At 41.8% G+C, this 19002-nt stretch overlaps 2 protein-coding genes across 2 annotated transcripts; one reads left to right on the plus strand and one right to left on the minus strand.

Annotated features, from left to right (window-relative positions):
* The first annotated feature begins 575 nt into the window (after positions 1-575).
* LOC141769248 (clustered mitochondria protein homolog) lies at positions 576-12857 on the plus strand. Its single transcript, XM_074638121.1, has 28 exons — positions 576-882; positions 2667-2776; positions 2916-3087; positions 4068-4205; positions 4296-4450; positions 4544-4698; positions 4910-5032; positions 5159-5291; positions 5395-5487; positions 5617-5783; positions 5994-6173; positions 6262-6699; positions 6787-6860; positions 6984-7088; positions 7179-7279; positions 7401-7553; positions 7646-7708; positions 7864-8120; positions 8220-8304; positions 8442-8595; positions 8710-8849; positions 9097-9177; positions 9357-9482; positions 9596-9705; positions 9808-9901; positions 9987-10112; positions 10579-10652; positions 11988-12857. The coding sequence occupies exons 1-28, from the start codon at positions 834-836 to the stop codon at positions 12628-12630; spliced, it is 4299 nt and encodes a 1432-aa protein (XP_074494222.1). The 5' UTR covers positions 576-833; the 3' UTR covers positions 12631-12857.
* A 1659-nt stretch (positions 12858-14516) lies between these two features.
* srrd (SRR1 domain containing) lies at positions 14517-17557 on the minus strand. Its single transcript, XM_074638143.1, has 6 exons — positions 17316-17557; positions 16656-16696; positions 16341-16561; positions 15356-15454; positions 14961-15112; positions 14517-14874 (listed from the first exon to the last, which is right to left on the minus strand). The coding sequence occupies exons 1-6, from the start codon at positions 17465-17467 to the stop codon at positions 14622-14624; spliced, it is 918 nt and encodes a 305-aa protein (XP_074494244.1). The 5' UTR covers positions 17468-17557; the 3' UTR covers positions 14517-14621.
* Between the last annotated feature and the right edge of the window lie 1445 nt (positions 17558-19002).

A 19002-nucleotide genomic window follows, 5' to 3' on the forward strand; every position in this document is an offset into this window, starting at 1 on the left:
AACTGATTTTATGCTGCTGGTGGTCCGAATGAAGATTTTATATTAACTTTTTCCACTGCAATACTCATATTATGTCGAACACTTGCAGGAATAATGAGATGAGGCCTACTGTAGATGTTAGGTGAAATGTCAATCAGTGTAGCAAGGCATAGTAGTAATACCAAACAAGTCACCTGTTCAGCCTAACCCAGAAATCTTACTCTTCGATTTGGACTGAGATATGCCCAGGTATGTGTGAAATGTGAATGAGGGAGCAATCCACATTTTGAGACATAGACACACCCATTTGTGGCAGGTTAACTGCCTCATGGTTGTATTTTTGGCAAACTGACTTCACTATCATGAGTGTAACAGAGGATGCACCCATAAGAACTCCCTTTATCTTAGAGGAATATGTGTGGTTTATGTGCCTCTGTTTCCATGAAACCATGTAGATTCACTAAATGAACTATAACATTTATAACATGAAATAGTTTTAGGTCAAAAGTAGTGTGGTTGCATAGACACACCCAGTCCAACAAAGTGGGAGAGACATCCAGAGCCTGTGTGGAGCAATGAGAGGGTGTGGCTTTTTTACTCAGGCAGAACAGATAAGCTGAGTTTGCCTTGTAGAGAGGGGCAGGGCAGGAGTCACAATCCTGAACAGACACAAGGTTACTTTCACTGTGCTGGGGCTCTCTTAACAATCCAGTTGCACGTTTCCACTCCCTCTTTCTCCCTCTCTTGTGCATTCCTCCAGCAGTCTGAAGCAAGACTTTGAGGAGAAGCGGCTTTCAGCTCAGGAAAGTAAAAAACACAAGAGGACAGCTCAACGAGAACTACAACACGCAGCCATGAAGGACAAAGTGAGGAGAGGAGGAGGAAGAAATCAGGCCAAAGCTGGTGAGAAATCCTTGTGATGTGTTTTTTCTTTATTGCTCCTCTGTGTCTCTCTTGTTGTTGCACTTTCCTCTTCCTCCTTTTTTTCGTCTGGTGCCTCCCTCGCTGGAGAATGTGAGGAGGGTGGGAGATTTAGCACTGAACTGCTGCTCTGAACATGGCTGGTGCTATTCTCTGCTTTCACCAACTTTTCAACAACTGGGAGAAGCTGCTCCTCACTTTAACTTTATTTAACACATGCTGAAATCAACCTGAAATCCATAGAAAAAACTGTAAATCCTCAGTTGTGATCCCTAAAGGACAAAGAAAAGCTTGTATGCAAATCTCTGTACACAGCTGTTTATCAAAAATCTCCCATATGATTACCAAACACTTTATCTACCTCATCGTTGTTTCTCCTTTTGCCACGTTCTCAAGTGGGCCTTTCAACTTCTTTAAATCTTTGCTGTTCCACTCTCACAAGACAGAATGATTGAATTAAGGAAGAGTGTGTGTTTGCCTGTCTTCAGGTGAGATTGCCCCGAAGTGTTGAATCTGTGGGCGCAGCACTGTGTTTGACAAGTTTACTGAATGTTATATTATTATGAAAGAACTCTACCAGCTTGTTTAATTTATGGCAGTGTCTCTCAGTTTTCTTTTCAGACAAGGACCCCTTACAAAACTGAGAATATACCGTAAACGTAGCCTATTTTTTCTATAGTCTTAGTTATGTGAAAGAACAACACAAGAGAAATGTATTAGAAAGACATTAGACATGTATTAAACATTTCAAATTCTAAGAGTTATGAATTTGTTAGATTAGAATGTAATCTATGAACTATTATATATTTAAATTTTTTTATATTAATTCTTGAATTATGAAGCCATTTATACACATATATATATATAAAAATAATACACAGAATGAATCCCCTGGCAGAGTGCCACAGACCCGTGGGGGTCCCTGGACCCTACTTTGAGAATAACTAGTTGATGGTAGAAGCTAACCTCAGAAATCAGTGCCAAAATAAACTGGTCAGGACTGAAAACATTGCTGTTTTTGTAGTAGTAATGCAGTAGCTCCAATAGACAAAAGGCTGATGGCTCTAAGCCCGCAGAGAGGAGGGACCTTCATCCAGCCAATCGTGAACAGAGAAGCAATTTTGTGGGTGCTTTCCAGTGGTAAAGTAGTCCCAGATTGACAGCCAGATTTGGGGATTTATTGTCTTCAGAGACGCGCGCTCGCTCAACTGACAAGCCATAGGTTTGTTAGTTTATGCATTTTAGCATTCTGCTGTCTCCACATGCCAGCACTGGGTGTGGTTGTCCCTGAGATGACATGAAGGCCAGTAAGCAAATTCAATAGGTTTAGTCACACGCAGGTTGAGGAACACGCTGAGACCTGCTCTCCCTTTGGTTCTTTCTGCGAGTGTGTAAAAAGCAGACACACCCCACTTTCCCTTTCTTTCACAGTTTCTTCAATAAATTCAGTCTCACCCTCAGGCACTCTCACTCAGACTCTTCAGTTCAGCTCATGATTACATGATTACTTTAGAGGAGATTAGCGTTCTTGTTTGATTCTCAAACAAAGAACCAATGATGGAATCGAACATAATAAGCCATGATTATAATCCATTCATTCTTTCATTCATGCATTTTCTACAGCAGCCAGAGTCAGAGTGAGTCAGTGAGCTGGAATCGATCCCAGCATGTGATGAGGGAGGAAAACAAGCTAAACTATCTGCGTGTCCAATGCAGCGCTTTGTGATTATCGTCACTTAATTTGTTATTCTCTCACCGTTTAACAGATGTTATGAGCCTGCCTGGTGGAAAGGATGCTGCTGGTATTAACCAACATGAGGACACATCATTCCCTGTGAAGATCCAGGGAGCAGGAGTAGAGCCATTTGAGCTGCAGGTACAAAACCAGACTGATGTTTCCTCTTATTAACCCTTTTGTTAATAACAGTTTTGCAGGGACTATTCTCATAATAATAGGCAGGTTTATTATCTATATTTTGGCATTACTTGCTGTGTTAAACCATGTGTCTTTGTAGGTCCATGGATTTTGGCTTGTTCAAGATGCAGTAATGACTCTGCTTTCGAGGGACGAGGTGTGTCCACGTTCAAACTTGTCGCTGGCACTCGCTGGTGTGACTCTGGACCCTCTTGCAGAACTGCAAAGCATTAAGGGGCTGAAACCAGGAGCCATCCTTCGCCTGGTGGAAGGTAGGGTTTTTTGAGAACCACATTCAGCTTTATGTCCAATCTACATTTGTAGCACGCTTTTCTTCAATAACTCGGATGTCAGTATATAAATAATGTTATTTATTTGTAGGGCTGTCTTCCATCTGTAAAGCTTTTCTCTACAAAGAATCACACAAAAGCACCACTTTAAATCTTGTGTTTACCAGAGATGTGCCCACAAGTTTTCTTGGAAATAAGTCATTCAGCATGAAAAAAGCATAAAGAAGGACAAATCGACTAATGAAATCTTAGTCGACGAAGACCAAAACAACAGTTAGTCGACTAAGAGGGGGCAGCCCTAGTTATTTGTGCTTTTTTTTCCCTCCAATTTTGTCTTGCATGTATTTTTATGCCATAACTTTGTACTCCAGCTGTATTCAATATCTTACTAATGATTTTTGACACAGTGGTTAGAAAGTTTAGGCAGTTTTAGCTTAACAATACTCTAATAAGACTCTATAAGTTGTTGTCTGACCTTTTAACGACATAGTTTGTGGTGCAGTGATTCATAATAGAATAATCCAGTCCATATTTTCATTACACCCGTCACCCTTTCCCTTTCACACACACTTAAGTCTCTCTCTCACCTCAATGCAAATAGCTGACTCACCTTCTCTGAGTCATCATAACAAGGTTTGTAGTTGCCGCGATTACAAGTGTGTGCCAACCAATTAGTCTGTCTCTCACCAGCTAGCTGTTGAAATACTGAAACAGCCCATCCGTCATTATGTTCAGTATGTATCTTGTCAGACTTGTGTCTATGAGAATACACATCATTAATTAATTAGTACCCAATGTGCTATTAAATTTCAAAATATAACACAAATATAAACACTTTTTAATTGGTGTTAAGGGGATCATGTCATCCTAGAGTTCCTAGAGTAGAGTGTTTGCCCTGTGCATACTGGCTGTTTAAAAAGAGGTCAGCGTAACCTTTATAACACCGCCGTGTGTCTTTCCAGAACCCTACACTGCCGGCTCAGTCAGGCTCCATCTGGCTCGTGTGCTGGAGCTGCTGAGAACATCTGGACCTCAGGACGCACTGAGAGAGGGACGCTCACCAAGCGTACTGGAGATACTCACACATACACAGACACCAGGTACACACACACTTAGACAAAAGGGTAATACAAAGATACAAAATTAACAATGAAGCTCATACTGAAAATCTCCCTTTATTACCGGTGCAGACTCCAGCTTACCGAATGGAAAGAGCCTGAAACGCTCTTTAAGCAACACAAAAACAGAAACTACCAACCAGGATGGAGCTCCACCAGAGTACCTCCTACCTGGTTCCTCAGAGAGACCGCTCATGGCCCTGCTTCCTCACAGCTCCCAATCAGAGGTACGTAAATACCAGGAATGTTATTTCACCCTGGGCCAGCCCTCATCCACTCACACACACTGACTCTCTGTGACTTTATATTGGTCTCATCAGGCCCCCAGCTACCTGAGGGACTTGTGTCTCAGCTGTTGGAACCCAGCTCCAGGACACAGGAAGCTTCAGGGAGACTTCCTGTACATCACTGTGGCATCAATGGAGGGACGCCGGTGTGACATCACATCCTGTCCTAAAGGTTTCTTCATCAATAGGTAAAGAAATAACTTCATGATATTTCTGTTTATGGTTGCAATAAATTGTAGTAGAAAATACATGAAAGGCTGATGATGAACCTAGCTGTCTTATTTCCATTCTGTCCGAGTAACCTTATGTATAAATGACAATATAGATAATTGAACTTTAACTAGATAAATGTTTCAGTTCAATTATAAATTATTTTCTCTTCCCCATTCTTCATCTCAGGTCTACAGAAGAAGTGTTTGATCCTCGTCCTGCCCAGTCTTCCCCAGTTTATCACAGTTTCACTGACCTGCTCTGTCACATCAGCCCTGCCTTCAAACAAACTTTGACCACACTCAAAAATAGGTAATAACATTACTGCCTATACATAAAGGAAGCATGGATACTACAGTGTTTTGCCAGAATCCAGAAACAGTGGGGGTTTGGAGAGGTGTATATTCATATTGTAAACTCTTGCATGTCTTCCTTTAGGTCTCAGTTACCTCCAGTGGAGGTGATGTCCACTCCTTACCACACCTTGAGCTGGCTCGGGCCTCCCTGCGCCTCTCGCACTCAAAAAAACACCTTCAGCAGACTGGGAGTGGACGAACAGCCGGCAACACAGGTTATTTACTACACAGCGTAATTGTTTTTGTTGCTATTTATTGAGTAGCGTGCTGCTGCTGCTTCATTGATGTTAAGTGTGTAACTATGAGTGTTATGCGTAGGCTCCAGATTGGAATGAGGAGTTACAAGTTGCCAGAGATCTTCCACAAGGCAGTCTGGAGGAGAGGCTGCAGAGAGACAGAGCTCTGCTCCAGGTAACCAAGAAAAACATTGAGCTCAGAACAACAGCATGACAGTTCAAGACTCCTATCGCCTGTTTTCTTTCTTTGCTCACTCAACTTCTCCTCCTCTCATCTTCATTCATACATGTTTTTTTTTAACAGGTAAACAGTGCATTTATCAGGGCTGTGACGCAGGGGGCAGAAATTGTTGTAGATGGCTTTGTGGAGCCTGTGAATGGAAACCCTGAGGACCCAGCTTTCCTGTGGGGCGGCCTGTTCATGAGTCAGGGGGCAGCAAGCGCCATGTTTGGTGGGGACAGGGGTCGCAGGTGAGAGCAAACCACAAGTTCAATGACAAGATGCTGTAGATGTAAAGCCATTTGCTCATAATTGTATGCATCATTTTATGGCTGTAAAGGATTAAAAAAAGACCCCATGCTGTCTCTGATAAGAGCATTATAAAATAGTTTTGTTTCACTTTCAGAATGGCACTGATTTGGCACTGATTATTGAAATGTTTCTTCATTTTCCACTTGCAGGACCGCTCAGAGGCTGGAGCTTAAAGGGGTACAGGCCTACAGTGACATGCAGGGGCTGCAGGACCTGCACACGCTACCTACAGCCATTGTGGACTACAGAGGAGTGCGTCTCTCCGCTCAGGGTCTTGCCCCTGGGTTGGAAGGCTTAGACCAGGACCAGGCAGCTGCTCCTGCCGAAAGGTAGTGGACCATCATTCAACAATCCACTGTGGCAGACATCTTTCTGTTTTTTTCCCCTGCTAATTGTCTTTCTTGTTTTGCTCGATAGAGGCTTGCTGTACGGGATAAATGCAGGGCCCCAAGAGTCCCCCCAACGCAGACGGCTGCTGGAGCTCTTGGCTCAATCTGCCAAATGTCTCTCCATCCAGAAACATGTTGTTGTGTCGCCCAACGATCACAAGGTACCACTGTTCACCTCGGTGGACGCTCAGGGACTGCTGGGGGCTGATGGGAGGTTCTACATACTGGATGTGTTCAGGTGCTTCCCAGCTGATGCCAACTTCTGCCCAGAGGTGGAGACAGAAGGCCAGACAGTCACTGGAGAAGAAGAGAGTAATAAAAGCTGTGGAGAAGACGAGGAGAAGAAGGGTTGTGTAAAAGAAGGCTGGCCAGACAATTATCACTCAGACTCAGGGCTTCCACAGAGCTTCCCTCACGGACTCTGTAGACTGAAGCCAGAGCTGGTACGGGCCTTCATTAAGCACAAGTGAGTTCTACATGAAATAAAACACTTGAAACTAAGTTTTAAAAGGTTTTTCCACGAAGCTCAAGTTTTGTTTTTTGCTTCTTTTAGACATTGCCAGTTTACTGAGCGTGTCAAGGAGATATTGGACGAAGACGGAGGCTTTGAAGAGTGTGCAATAGCTGGTAAGAAGTGTTAGTTAATTCATACAGGACATTCTATGCCATTATATTTATATATATATATATACAGTATACACATGTACTGTATATATACTGTATACTTGACAAATGTCTGTATGCTTGCAGGTGATTCTCGCTCCACTAAGGCAGTACGAGCTGCTTGCCAAGAAGTGGGCTCAGTCAGCAACATCATCTTTGAGATGCGCTTAAACCCAAGCGTCTTCTCTCCAGGTACCATAAAACGCCACACGCACTAACACACACAGTCACATCTTTTGCTGGAACACAATATGACAGGCTTCTTGTGTGCTTTGTGTGCAGAAGTATCCTTTCCTGCTGGTGAAAGTAAGTCAACAAAGCTGCAGGAGAGGTTACTGAGGGAAGCTGCAGCTTTCATCATCACACATCAGATACCAGCTTTTGTAAGTGGATCCATTGTTTACATACTATAATATGCACATCTACTGCAAACATGCAATTAACTCAACAATATGTATGTGTGTATGTGTGTGTGTGTGTGTGTGTGTGTGTGTGTGTGGGCAGGTGGAGTATTGCCTACAAAGCAATGAGGCACCAATGGACGGAGTTTCTCTAAAACAGGCGCTACACCTGAGAGGCATCAACCTGCGGTATCTGGGCCATGTGATCACCACCCTCAGCCAGTCAGAACACAAGGAGCGCCTGAGGCATATAATGGTGTGTTTGAACAGTCAAGCTTAAACTAGTCTTGATGATGTAATTGCTCTCATAGCTCTGCTTTCTAACATAACCCTTTCCATCTTAAACAGAGATCGGTCGTCGGGGACATTTTCATCCGCTCAACAAAAAGAGTGTTCAACAGTTTCCTCCAGGTACTTTACACTATTCTGTAAAGAGCATTTCTGTTCATTCTTATGCTTGCACACCTCAAAGTCAGGTGGTTATATAAAGGTGGTGATATAGCAAAAGGTGCGGGTCCACACACTCCAGAAAGAATGAGCTGCAGCCTCCGGTTATTTCTTTGCAGGGTGTGGACGTGCCTAGTCTCTCTGCAGCTGTCAGTCACTTCCTGTGCTGCCTATTGGTTCCCCACTTTACACCCACTCCGGTGGGGGAGGATACGAAGAAGAAGTCAAGGCGGCGTGGTCGAGGGGCCGGGGCTGGGGCCGGGGCTGCGGCTGGGGCCCCTGAGAGCACGCCCTGGAGCACGCTCACAGGGGCTGAGCTGTGGAACCTGATCTGCCAAGATGCTGCTGAAACATATAACATCTCTGACAGCCTTGGGTGAGGACACAACCATTATTTGTTCTCCCCCTCATATTTGTTTGTTACGCAATGGCTCAGAGGCATTTTGAGAACAACTGTCATTTTTCTCTGTGACAGCTCTGGTCCAAACCACCTGGTTGAGCACTACGGCCTGCAGAAGCTCTCTTTGCTCAGACAGTTCTGTTTAAAGACTGGAGTACAGGTAACGCCATTTGTCACCAGATCAGCTGAAACACACACATATATTAGTAATGTTGTAATATAATGTAATGGGAAAATGCCAGAGATACTGTATAATTAAAGGGGAAAGTTTGTTTGTTATTTTTGTGTCTACACCAGTTGAGACTGAGAGACTACGTCCTCGACAACCAAAATAAAGCTCCCATCGGTCCAGACGACATCCTCAACATCTTCCCTGTTGTCAAGCACATTCACATGCCAATTGTGGATGCTTCAAAAGCCTATTCTGCTGCACAGAGCTTCATTCAGAAGGGTGAGTCAATAAAGCCAGCAGATTAATGTATCTGTAATCTTTAGTGCTCAAATGTATGTTTTTGAACTAAATCTAAATGAAAAGTCAATTCTTCTGTGTGTTTTCCAACTGCAGGTCTGCTGGATCAGGCCCATGAACACCTGAAAGAAGCAACCTACTTGTTTGGTAGGGTGTGTGATGACCTGCACCCTGAGGCCTGTTACTGCTACAGCATGTTGGCCAAGGTGGCCTACATGCAGGGCAAGGCAGCTGAGGTAGGCCTACTGTGCCACAACTTTTTACAGCTACATTAACACTACAGAATGTAACCAAGTTCTTTATAACTACCACATTTGAGAGGGAAATATTGTACCTTTTACTCTGCTACATAGCCTACAGTATATATCTGACAGCCTTGCAGAATATTTTACAGAGTGTACTGTAACACTCTGTCAATTTCATGAGGTATTGAGGTGATTGTAATTCTTAATATAAATAAATGTGACTTTCTCTGATCTCAAGGCTCGCAGTGCCCAGCTGAAAGCAGTGGTCATCAGTGAGAGGGTGCTTGGCTTTGACCATCCAAACACTATCCAGCAATATGTGAGTATAGCTACACACATTTTTCATCCACAGGTATCGCTACTGGAAATCGAACCCCTGGTCACTGTTAGATAGATATGAACTGAACCCCTGGGTCCATAACTATTTTTCTAAAGGGTTTTTATGCACTGTGTTATGTGTGTAAGGTGTGCTTATTCTCATTTTGTTGTTGTATGCAGGCCCTCTTGAGTGTGTATGCGTTTGCTGGAGGGGAGACCGCCCTGGCCCAGAAGTGTCTCCTCAGAGCTCGTCTGCTGATGCTAACAGTCCACGGAGAGGACCATCCCTACACCGCAACACTGGATGTAGGTCACAACACCTTGGTGTTAACCCAAAGCACAAACTTTTCACAATATCTTTATAAACATATTTTATTTTTCGAATCGACAATAGCAATCTTCTCATTGTTTTCTTGCAGAGCTGTCTTGGGTTGATGCTGCCCGCAGATCAGAGAGGGCAGTTCTTAAAGAATGCCCTCAGACTCAACACCTCCTTCTTCGGCCCCTCAAACCTGCACACTGCTCTCAAGTAAGACGTCATTTATCGCTTACACTCATATTTTGTATAAGAAGTAATTAAGTTGATCTATTTTGTCCCCTTTTCTAACATCCTGTTTTCTTGTCTGTGCAGTCAGCACCTGTTGGCCCACTGGATGTGCAGCAAGGGTGACTACAGAAATGCTATGACCCACGAGAAAGAAGCCGTCACTGCTTTTACCTCCATGGTCAGTATATCTGCATGTGAGAGCGTGTGAGAGAGAGCGATTGGTTGTATGTGCATGTCATCTTATGGTTGTTTTCCTTTCTCAGTTTGGAGAAGATCACCCTCAGACACGCTGCAGCAAAGAGTTTCTGTGCACTATAACCAAGCAAGCTGTGAAGGTGGAGCGCTCCCTCAGACAGGCAGGAGCTGAGTGCACGGAGCAGGCAGTGGAGGTATGATACTGATTATGATACTGTCTGTTTGAATGTCCATCCATCCATCTGCAACCGCTTATCCCGTTAGGGGTCGCGGGGGGGCTGGAGCCGATCCCAGCCGACATTGGGCGAAGGCAGGGTACACCCTGGACAGGTCGCCAGTCCATCGCAGGGCTGACACATAGAGACAGACAACCATTCACGCTCACACTCACACCTACGGGCAATTTAGAGTCCACAATTAACCTAACCTGCATGTCTTTGGACTGTGGGAGGAAACCGGAGTACCCGGAGAAAACCCACGCTAACACGGGGAGAACATGCAAACTCCACACAGAAGGGTCCCAAGCCGGATTCGAACCTGCAACCCTCTAGCTGTGAAGGCGCCAGTGCTAACCACTGCACCACCGTGCAGCCCCTGTTTGAATGTTACTAAGTAAAATTAAAGTGTGTTTATTAATCTGCCTGTCTTCTCTGTCCTCAGTGTCTAACTTCCACATCTGACACTGTGCTGGAGCAACTGGTTCTGGTGACCGGGATCAGGAGCATTACACAAAGGTAAACATCCACTGTAATATGTAAGATATCCTGAAAACTCATTGAAGCAATGTGTTAATGCTGAAATGTAGCTTGACCAATATTAAATGTTTGAAGCTGATAAAGATATAAAAAATCTTTAAAAACGGATAATCTATCAAAAACATTTGGTAAATAGTTATTTTTTAACAACACATATTCTGATCCCATAAGTGGTTTTATTTAAAGAATTCTGACCAAAATATGTGCTGAACATTTTGCTGTTGAAAAATTAAAACTGTTAGTAATCTCCGGTGAAGTAAGTAATAGTGATTCAGACATATATCAGCCAACACATATACAAATATTGCTAAAACTGTGATGTGACTGTATCATTACCAATAAGCAGTGGTGGAGGAAGTATTCAATTCCTTTATTTAAGTAAAAGTAGCAATACCACAGTGTAAATATGCTCTGTTACAAGTTAAACCCATACATTCAAAATCAAAGTAATAATAAAAAAAAAGTACCAAAAGTAAAAGTACTCATTATGGAGAATGGCCCATTTCAGAATCAGATATATTATATTATTGGATTATAATTATTGATGTATTAATGTGTTTATCACTTTAATTTTGCAGCTGGTTAAGGTGGAGCTCATTTTAATTATTTGTATATTGTTGGATAGCTTAACCTATAGTAATAGATCATAATTTATTGGTTTATTTATATTTTGCATAAATAATCTCAATCTGCAAAGTAACTAAAGCTGTCAAATAAATATAGTGGAACAAGTAAAATGTTTGCCTCTGAACTGTAGTGAAGTAGAAGTATAATAAAAAGGAATTACTCAAGTAAAGTACAAGCACCTTAAAATTGTACTCAAGTACAGTAGTTGAGTAAATGTACATAGTTACTTTCCACCAATGCCAATAAATAATATGATACAAGATATGATATTATAACACTTTTAAAAGGGGCCATTCTGCACCATGAGCACTTTTATCTTTGATACTTTTTTAAATGTTTTGTGGTTCTCCTGGATACTCTGTTGCTATTCCTCTCCATGGTGAAAATTATAAACAAAAAGTGATAGGGAATAAAAATCTGACCGTTATAACACTTAGTGATGCATAACTTTTCCCTACAGCTTTAAAATGTTGAAGACGTTTTTTAAATAGACCATCTCAACATTTAACGCCTGTTATTGCCTTTACGAAAATGTGTTTTTAAAGCCAACACATAGTTTAAGAAAGTGGAAACTCTAGAGAATTACACCTACCTTTCAAACACAACCAGCTCCAGCAGCATGCATGTGTATTTCAATAATTTGTTGGTAGGTAGGAAGCCACTCATGAATTCATTGTGTTTTTATAGAGACGGGCTCCAGGAGTACAAGAAGAAACACAATGAACTAAAGGCAGCGGTGAGAAAAGAACTGGGATTAGTATCTGACGAGCTCTTCGCCTCAGAGTTTGTGAACGGAGACGAGAAAAGCTCAGATCAAGAAACAGGAAGCGGGAAGGAAGCTGAGGATGGAGGAAGCCCAGCAGTGGAGAATAGCAGCGAGAGCCAACAGGAGCAGCCGGTGGACGAGACCTCGGTGGAGAGTGCTGCCGTAGCTTCAGCTAATGGTCATGTGGTGGAGCCAGCTGAGGTAAAAACAGATGGAGATGGAGATGGAGACAGAGCAGCTTCAGATGCTGAGGTCAAGATAGTGAATGGGGGGTCAGAGGTCAGGGCTGCAGGAGAGGAAACTGAGACCAGTGCACCAAATGAAGTAAACAGCAACACAGCCAACGGGGAGGTCAAATCTGATGATGCAGTTGATGAGATGAAGTCAGAGTCAGAGGAGGTTAATGGTGAAATAAATGGAGCCTGTGACGTCACTGTAAGCCCAACAGTCCTTAAGAATAAAGGGACCTGGGCAGATGTTGTCTCAAAAGCCGGTAAAGCAGGAGACACAGCAGTCAACGGAGTGGCAGACAATGTCACTGCTAATGGAGAAGCTGAAGAGTGAAAACATATCAAAACAGGAAAACAGTGTTGTAGTCAAGTTTTTCCAAGTCACTGCTGTAAGATAAAACTCTCCCAGGATCCTAGATTTAGTTTGATCCAATATGAAGCAGGTAACAGAGAGGGAGATGATGAGCATTACTTTGTGCTGGAGATGTTATTGCTGATGGTGGGAGAAGGCTGTACTGTTGTGTGCTACTTTTTTTTTTCAACAATAAACTTTTTACTCTAGTTTACCAGTGATGTTGCTTTTTTGTCGACATACTGTAATATGTAATGTATGATGCTATTAAACCACATGGAAACAAGTGATGTGCCACGAAGTGGGAAAGCACACACACCTACACACACACACACGCGCACACACACACACACATATATAAACCTCACGTTGCAAAACATTACTTTACGTAACGGTGTGGCTCCACATAGAACCAGATACTCATCTACAATTGCCCCTTGGGGGAAATTAAGTGATTTGAATTTGAATTGAATCTTGGTATGAGATCACAACAGCCGCGATGCCAAATCGGGCCATAGGTGTAAAGTGGGGGGCCAATGGCCCCTTCCCCACTTCCTACCCCCCTACTTTGGGCATTCTTGCTTGGACCACACCCATCTTCAAACTCAACCTTCACTTTGATCTTAACAACACACCTGTAAAGTTTCGTGACTGCATTCTTCACGGTTGCGGCGCTATCGCGGTGACAGTATCGGTCCACAGACAGACAGATATATAAACACCTGGCAAAGTACTCACAGTACTCATAGTTTCCCGCTACAGTAGGTGTGACCACATTTTGCATTGATGACTCACACACAGGATCACAAGGTGAAAACAATACCAGCATCTGTCGCGGCTGGTAATAACTAACGGTTAACAACTGATTCATTTTACTGTTGGTAAAAACAGACAACAGCAGATGACGGAGAGGTGAACAGTACATGCACTAGCTACACTGCATTAACTGTATCTGAAAATTGGGTGTGTGCGAGTGAAAGAAAACCCTTTTAATATTCCAATAAATGAATGTTATCATAAATATATTTAAGATTTTTCCAACTCTAGTAAATAAATGTTTAATTATAGTGTGAGGAAGCAACAACTCCCTCACTAACTGTTTGGTAAAGCCAAGTGGGGTTGATCACAGTTATCTTTGTTTTTCCTTATGTGGGTAGTTAAGGGGTTAATTGACTGACAGGGACTGAGTGGCTCCAAGTGTAATCAGGTGTGCTCTGATTTCCCAGGTTCTCACTGCAGGTGTCTCCAGTCTGAGCTGATGGCAGCACTCGCCTGATAAGCCAATTTGAACTGGAAAGGCGGGCTGTTAGGTTATATGACCATGTGTGAAAGTAGAGTTTGAAAAGGGGAGTGGTAAAAAGAGCAGCACCAGGCATGTGGTGAGCTGTGAAACTGAATGCAGAGGATGATTTTCCCTCCATGTGTTTTTTCCTTTGTTTGATGGAATTTTTACAGACTGAAAATAAAAGTCTGCCTTATTTTTCAAGCATACTTACCTGCCAGTGTGATGATTTCTCTTTGTGACTTTTCACCTTGCTCTCCTGCACCTCACCATGCAACATATAGCAGTTAAGTATTCTATTTTTACACAATACTAATACTAATTACTAACATCTGGAAAGTAAACAACAGTTTTTAAGGTACAGGTAGCTTTAGATGCATACTTTGAATGTAAATAAGGTGCCAGAGTGCATTAAAAAGCATTAAAATAGAGCTTGTTTATATTAAAACAAAATCCCGGAGGATGGTCCTAAGCCCCCAATATCCTCAAATCCTAGAAATGCAGCTGGTGTTAAGAACGGGTCCAAGATGCTCAACAGTCCCTTTTCCTCCAAAATAAGGCCTTAAGACAAACAACCACGATAGTGTTGTAAGATTCAGTCCTCAATTTGAAGCAGGGTTCATTTATTTTTTGTAAAAAAAACAACTTATGTCAATGGTAACAGTAAAAAAACATAGTGTCTATTTGTTGTTCATTTCTTGTCTCGGCTCCGTGTTTCCCTCTGAATTATCTCCAAATCAGGGCAGTGTTGGTACTGTGGTTCAGACGGCTCTGCCCAGGTGGATGGTGGGAGTCTGTTAAGGCTGCTGGTAGGAAAGGTGATGACGGCGGTGTCACTGAAGACGTCAATCAGACGGGATGGACAAGGCAGCTGTCTCTCCTCACACACAGACACAGCCTGAGTGATGTAGCTGTAGTCCCGCTTGAACTCTCTCTCGATTGTTCTGTTGGGGACGACGGACAAGAAACGTCACCTCGCCTCACATCATCTCCAATTTCATCATCTCCCTCATTCATGTCTTGTACTAACCTGTCCATTATGCCATTGAAGCTGTTCCCAATGATTATCATCAAAGGAAGACATTGTGTACTCCAATTCTTCCACAGTAGGTTGTTGTACAGGGCTTTCCCACAATGCATCAGGTAAAAGAGTGTGGGCTTAGCTGTCAGACGCTTCCCCTCCTGCAACAGAATCGTATTGTTTTCCTTCCTTCCAGGCAGCCAGTAAAATATGCAAATCAACTTGCAGCAACCTGGAACTTGTTCAAGATAGCTCAGTAATAATTGGTAATGTTTTGTAATCTGTTTCAAATGGGCTGAAACATTAGACAACACTGGCACTATCCAGTTGTTCTCCACATTGTTTATCTGCTGTTTTTCACTTGTCTGACAGCTTAAAAAAAACATAAGTGGCCAACAACTTACCTCGTTTTCTGTGAGTACAGTCAGACCCAGCTCTCTCAAAACATCCCTCTCTCCAGATGAGAAGGCAGGATCATAAACAGAGCAGTCCTTCAGTGGAATCTAAAGGGAGAGACACACACAACTTATAATGAACAGGGTCTCATGCAAACTAGTTTGTTATCACATTAAATAAACACATCCTCTAACCCAGTGGTTCTCAACCTTTTTTCATGTAAAGGACCCCTAAATTGATACACATTAGGTCACAGACCCCCATTTGATAAGATTTTGCTTCAGGGACCTACATTTGAAAAGATTAGAAAAGACTTACTTCAATTGGGCTCACTTCTTTTTTTTGTGATACATTTGTTATTGGTATTTAAGCATAATTATATAGGGTGGGGTTACAAATTGATAGATCACCAATAAAGTAAAAGAATATAATCACAAATGTCCATGTACTAATCACTACAAAATTAGCAAGCAGCTACAGAAAAAGAAAAGAAAAAAACAAACAGAAAGAAGAACAACAAAACAAACAACAAAAAGTCATTTAAATAAAAACTACTGCGCCACCCTCCCCCCACCCCCAAATCCCTCCCTTTCGGTCCCTCCCATCCCACCCACCCTAGACCTTGGGGACACAGAGAATAATTATATGAAGGATTTAATTGCAGTGATTGCTTGTTTCCAATGTGATATATTTTCTCTTTTTGCCAGGTGCATGTTTGCAGCCCAGTGTTCCATACCTGCTATATCTATGAAGTCAAGAAGACATCTTTGTATATTGACAGAATGTGGAGCTTTCCGTCTGCAAGCTATTAGTCGCTTTGCAGCTGTAAGGCCGGCTAACCAGCGACGTCTCTGCTTAACACAGAGTTCCAGGTTGGAGCTGTCATTAAGTAACAGGACTTCAGGTGAATATTCCCCATTTTTCTAGGGGGCCTCTTGGAACTCCCTCAAGGACCCCTGGGGGTTCCTTATAGTTGAAAACCACTGCTCTAACCTGTCCTGCATCCAGTAGCAGCAGCAGCATGGCAAGCTGGAAGCGAGCTGAGACACATGAGGAGAAGGAGCCGAGGCCATAACACACACACTCCAGCTGTTGGAGTTGACATGGTCTGCCTCTCTCTTCTTGGCTGCTCCCCAGCTGCTGGATGGGGCCCTCAGTGTCCCTGTTCTCTGGAGGTTCAGAGAGGGCTGCTGATCCTGCCACCCTCAGCTGCTCTGGAGACAAAGAGGCCTGAAAGGGTCACTGAGCTGCAAACTAAATAAAAAACATAATATTGTGGTGATAACTCCAGGTATCCAGGTTACTCACTTTTCCACTCTTGCCAAAATTCCTCACATCTGAGCTCAGACCTACAGGAGAAGAGGAGGATAAGCAGAGTTACGGGACTCCACCTGAAAACAATAATGTTATTCCAGGAGTCTGTGCTGCTTCTTTTTCTTTCAAAGGTATTTTTGGTAATTGTCAATAACCAATAGAACAGTCACTATACAAGTAAAATTCATTTTTGTTTTTCTGAACAACACTCACCCGTGACACAACACATCAATCAATCATACCTGACAACAACATTCACATAAACAGCCACAGCTGGCCACAAAGGACCTAACTGATTCTCAATCATGGATACATAAAATTCAAATTGTAGAGAATACAACACAGGAAGAGTATCCGCAAATAAGTCATGAAATAATAAGAAGAGAAGAAAAAAATTAAATAAAAAACATTTAAAATATATATACCTACATACACACACATATACATATATATATATATATACATACACACATATATATTCAGAAAAATAGAAGAAAAATAATAATGATAATAATGAATAAATAAATAAAATAACATTTAAAAAAGGAATAGAAGATACTACTACTGGCTACTCGGAGATTACTGTAGTGGGTTTCTCAAAAAATGACAAAAAGTCAAGACAAGAGTCTGTGCTGCTTAACTGGACTGTCTTACTCTGTGTCTCTGACTCGTTTAACAGTCTTCCTGATGTCCAGCTGCTCCTCCTGGCAGCAGGTTGAATGTGAGGACACCTGAAGTGATTTTGATTTCCTCGCTGCACCTTTTCGCCGCCGGGCAACCTGCCACTCCTCCCCGGTGTCCGACATCTATCTACGTTAGTTCACCCGGTGCCCTGTTTACGCATACACATGCTGCCGTGGGTTGGCGAGTCTGAAGCAAGAGGGGACCATTTTGAGTGCAACACACGCATTTCCTTTTCCGGTGTCATGCCAAGTTGTGTGTCCTCTTCAAAGAACTTATATTACTGTCAATAAACGGACTGTATACGAGTAATCTAATATATTTTGACGTTGTTATGGGGAAACGAAATTGCCTGAAGCGCTGCTATGAAGCAATTGTGTTGAAAACTCATGTTTTGATATAAATATGGTGACATCTGCTGGCCAAACCCTCGTTACTGATGGGCTCTGGACTAAACCATAAACCTGAGAAACAATCTTGTAAAATCAGTGGACATTTGTGGTTTGAGATAATAAACCTATCAAACACGGTAATATGCTTTATAATGTATTATGATGATATCATGCACCGGAATGCTTTTAAAATAATGTTAAAATATGTTATGCTAGACTTCAACTTACAGTATAAACTACCATCCTGACTTATTCACTTTGTTTTAATTTACCCACTTTATCTTATTTATATGTACAGTACATGAATGTGGGTATATGTATGTGTATATATATATATATATATATATATATATATATATTATGTACGTGTATGTATGGGCATGGACATGTGGGTATATGAGTGTGTATGTATATTTGTTTATCTAGTAGAATTACTCTTACTATTTCTATATTTATCAATATAAGCTTGCTGTCAATCTGATATGGTGCTCTGTTTCTCTCCACATGGTACCCCAAATATATAGGGTTCTTGGAAATATGTTATAATTATGTATGTATGTACACGTGTTTGTATCGATACGTACAGTATGTATGTGTATATTATACATGTGTTTGTATATATATATATTTGTGTGTATATGCAGGTATGTATTTATGTATCTATTTAACTTATTTATTTATTTTCCCATTATTTAGACATTGTGTGCAGCTAAATGCGATCCTTATTTGATTGTTTTTTGTTTTTTTCTTTCCCTCTCTGCTACTGTAGGTGTATAACCCACGAATAGGGTGGGTGGGTGGGCACAATGTTTATTGTATATGTAAACTTAGAGAGAAAAAAAAGGTGTTTGCAAGGTGTTATGTTGAAGTCTGTTCCCCCGTCGAAAAGTGGTTCCATCCTGTTAAAAAGGTAGCGCCCCCCTCGGTAGTTAGGGTTTGTTCCGGGGGGACACATATCGACGGGAAACAGTACTCGACACAACACCGGCAAACTATATTTTAGAAGCATTTTAAAATATTGCCACCTGAACTGTCATTACTCGAAAACAAATCAAATAACTGTCTATGCTGTTTTGATTAATTCTGTAAAATTGAGTACACAGTACACACATTCACAAGTGTAAATTTACCCCAACATTTTTTATTATGCAATATCTTTAACGTTTTTAAGTGAAATTATTGTCATACTCTCGCGTGGTCTTTTTTTATTATTATTATTTTATTTTTTATTGTGTTTTTTTTTTATTATTTGATGTTGGTTTTGTTTA

This window comes from Sebastes fasciatus, chromosome 6 (assembly GCF_043250625.1).
Source record: "Sebastes fasciatus isolate fSebFas1 chromosome 6, fSebFas1.pri, whole genome shotgun sequence".
In the NCBI taxonomy this organism is placed as follows: Eukaryota; Metazoa; Chordata; class Actinopteri; order Perciformes; family Sebastidae; genus Sebastes; species Sebastes fasciatus.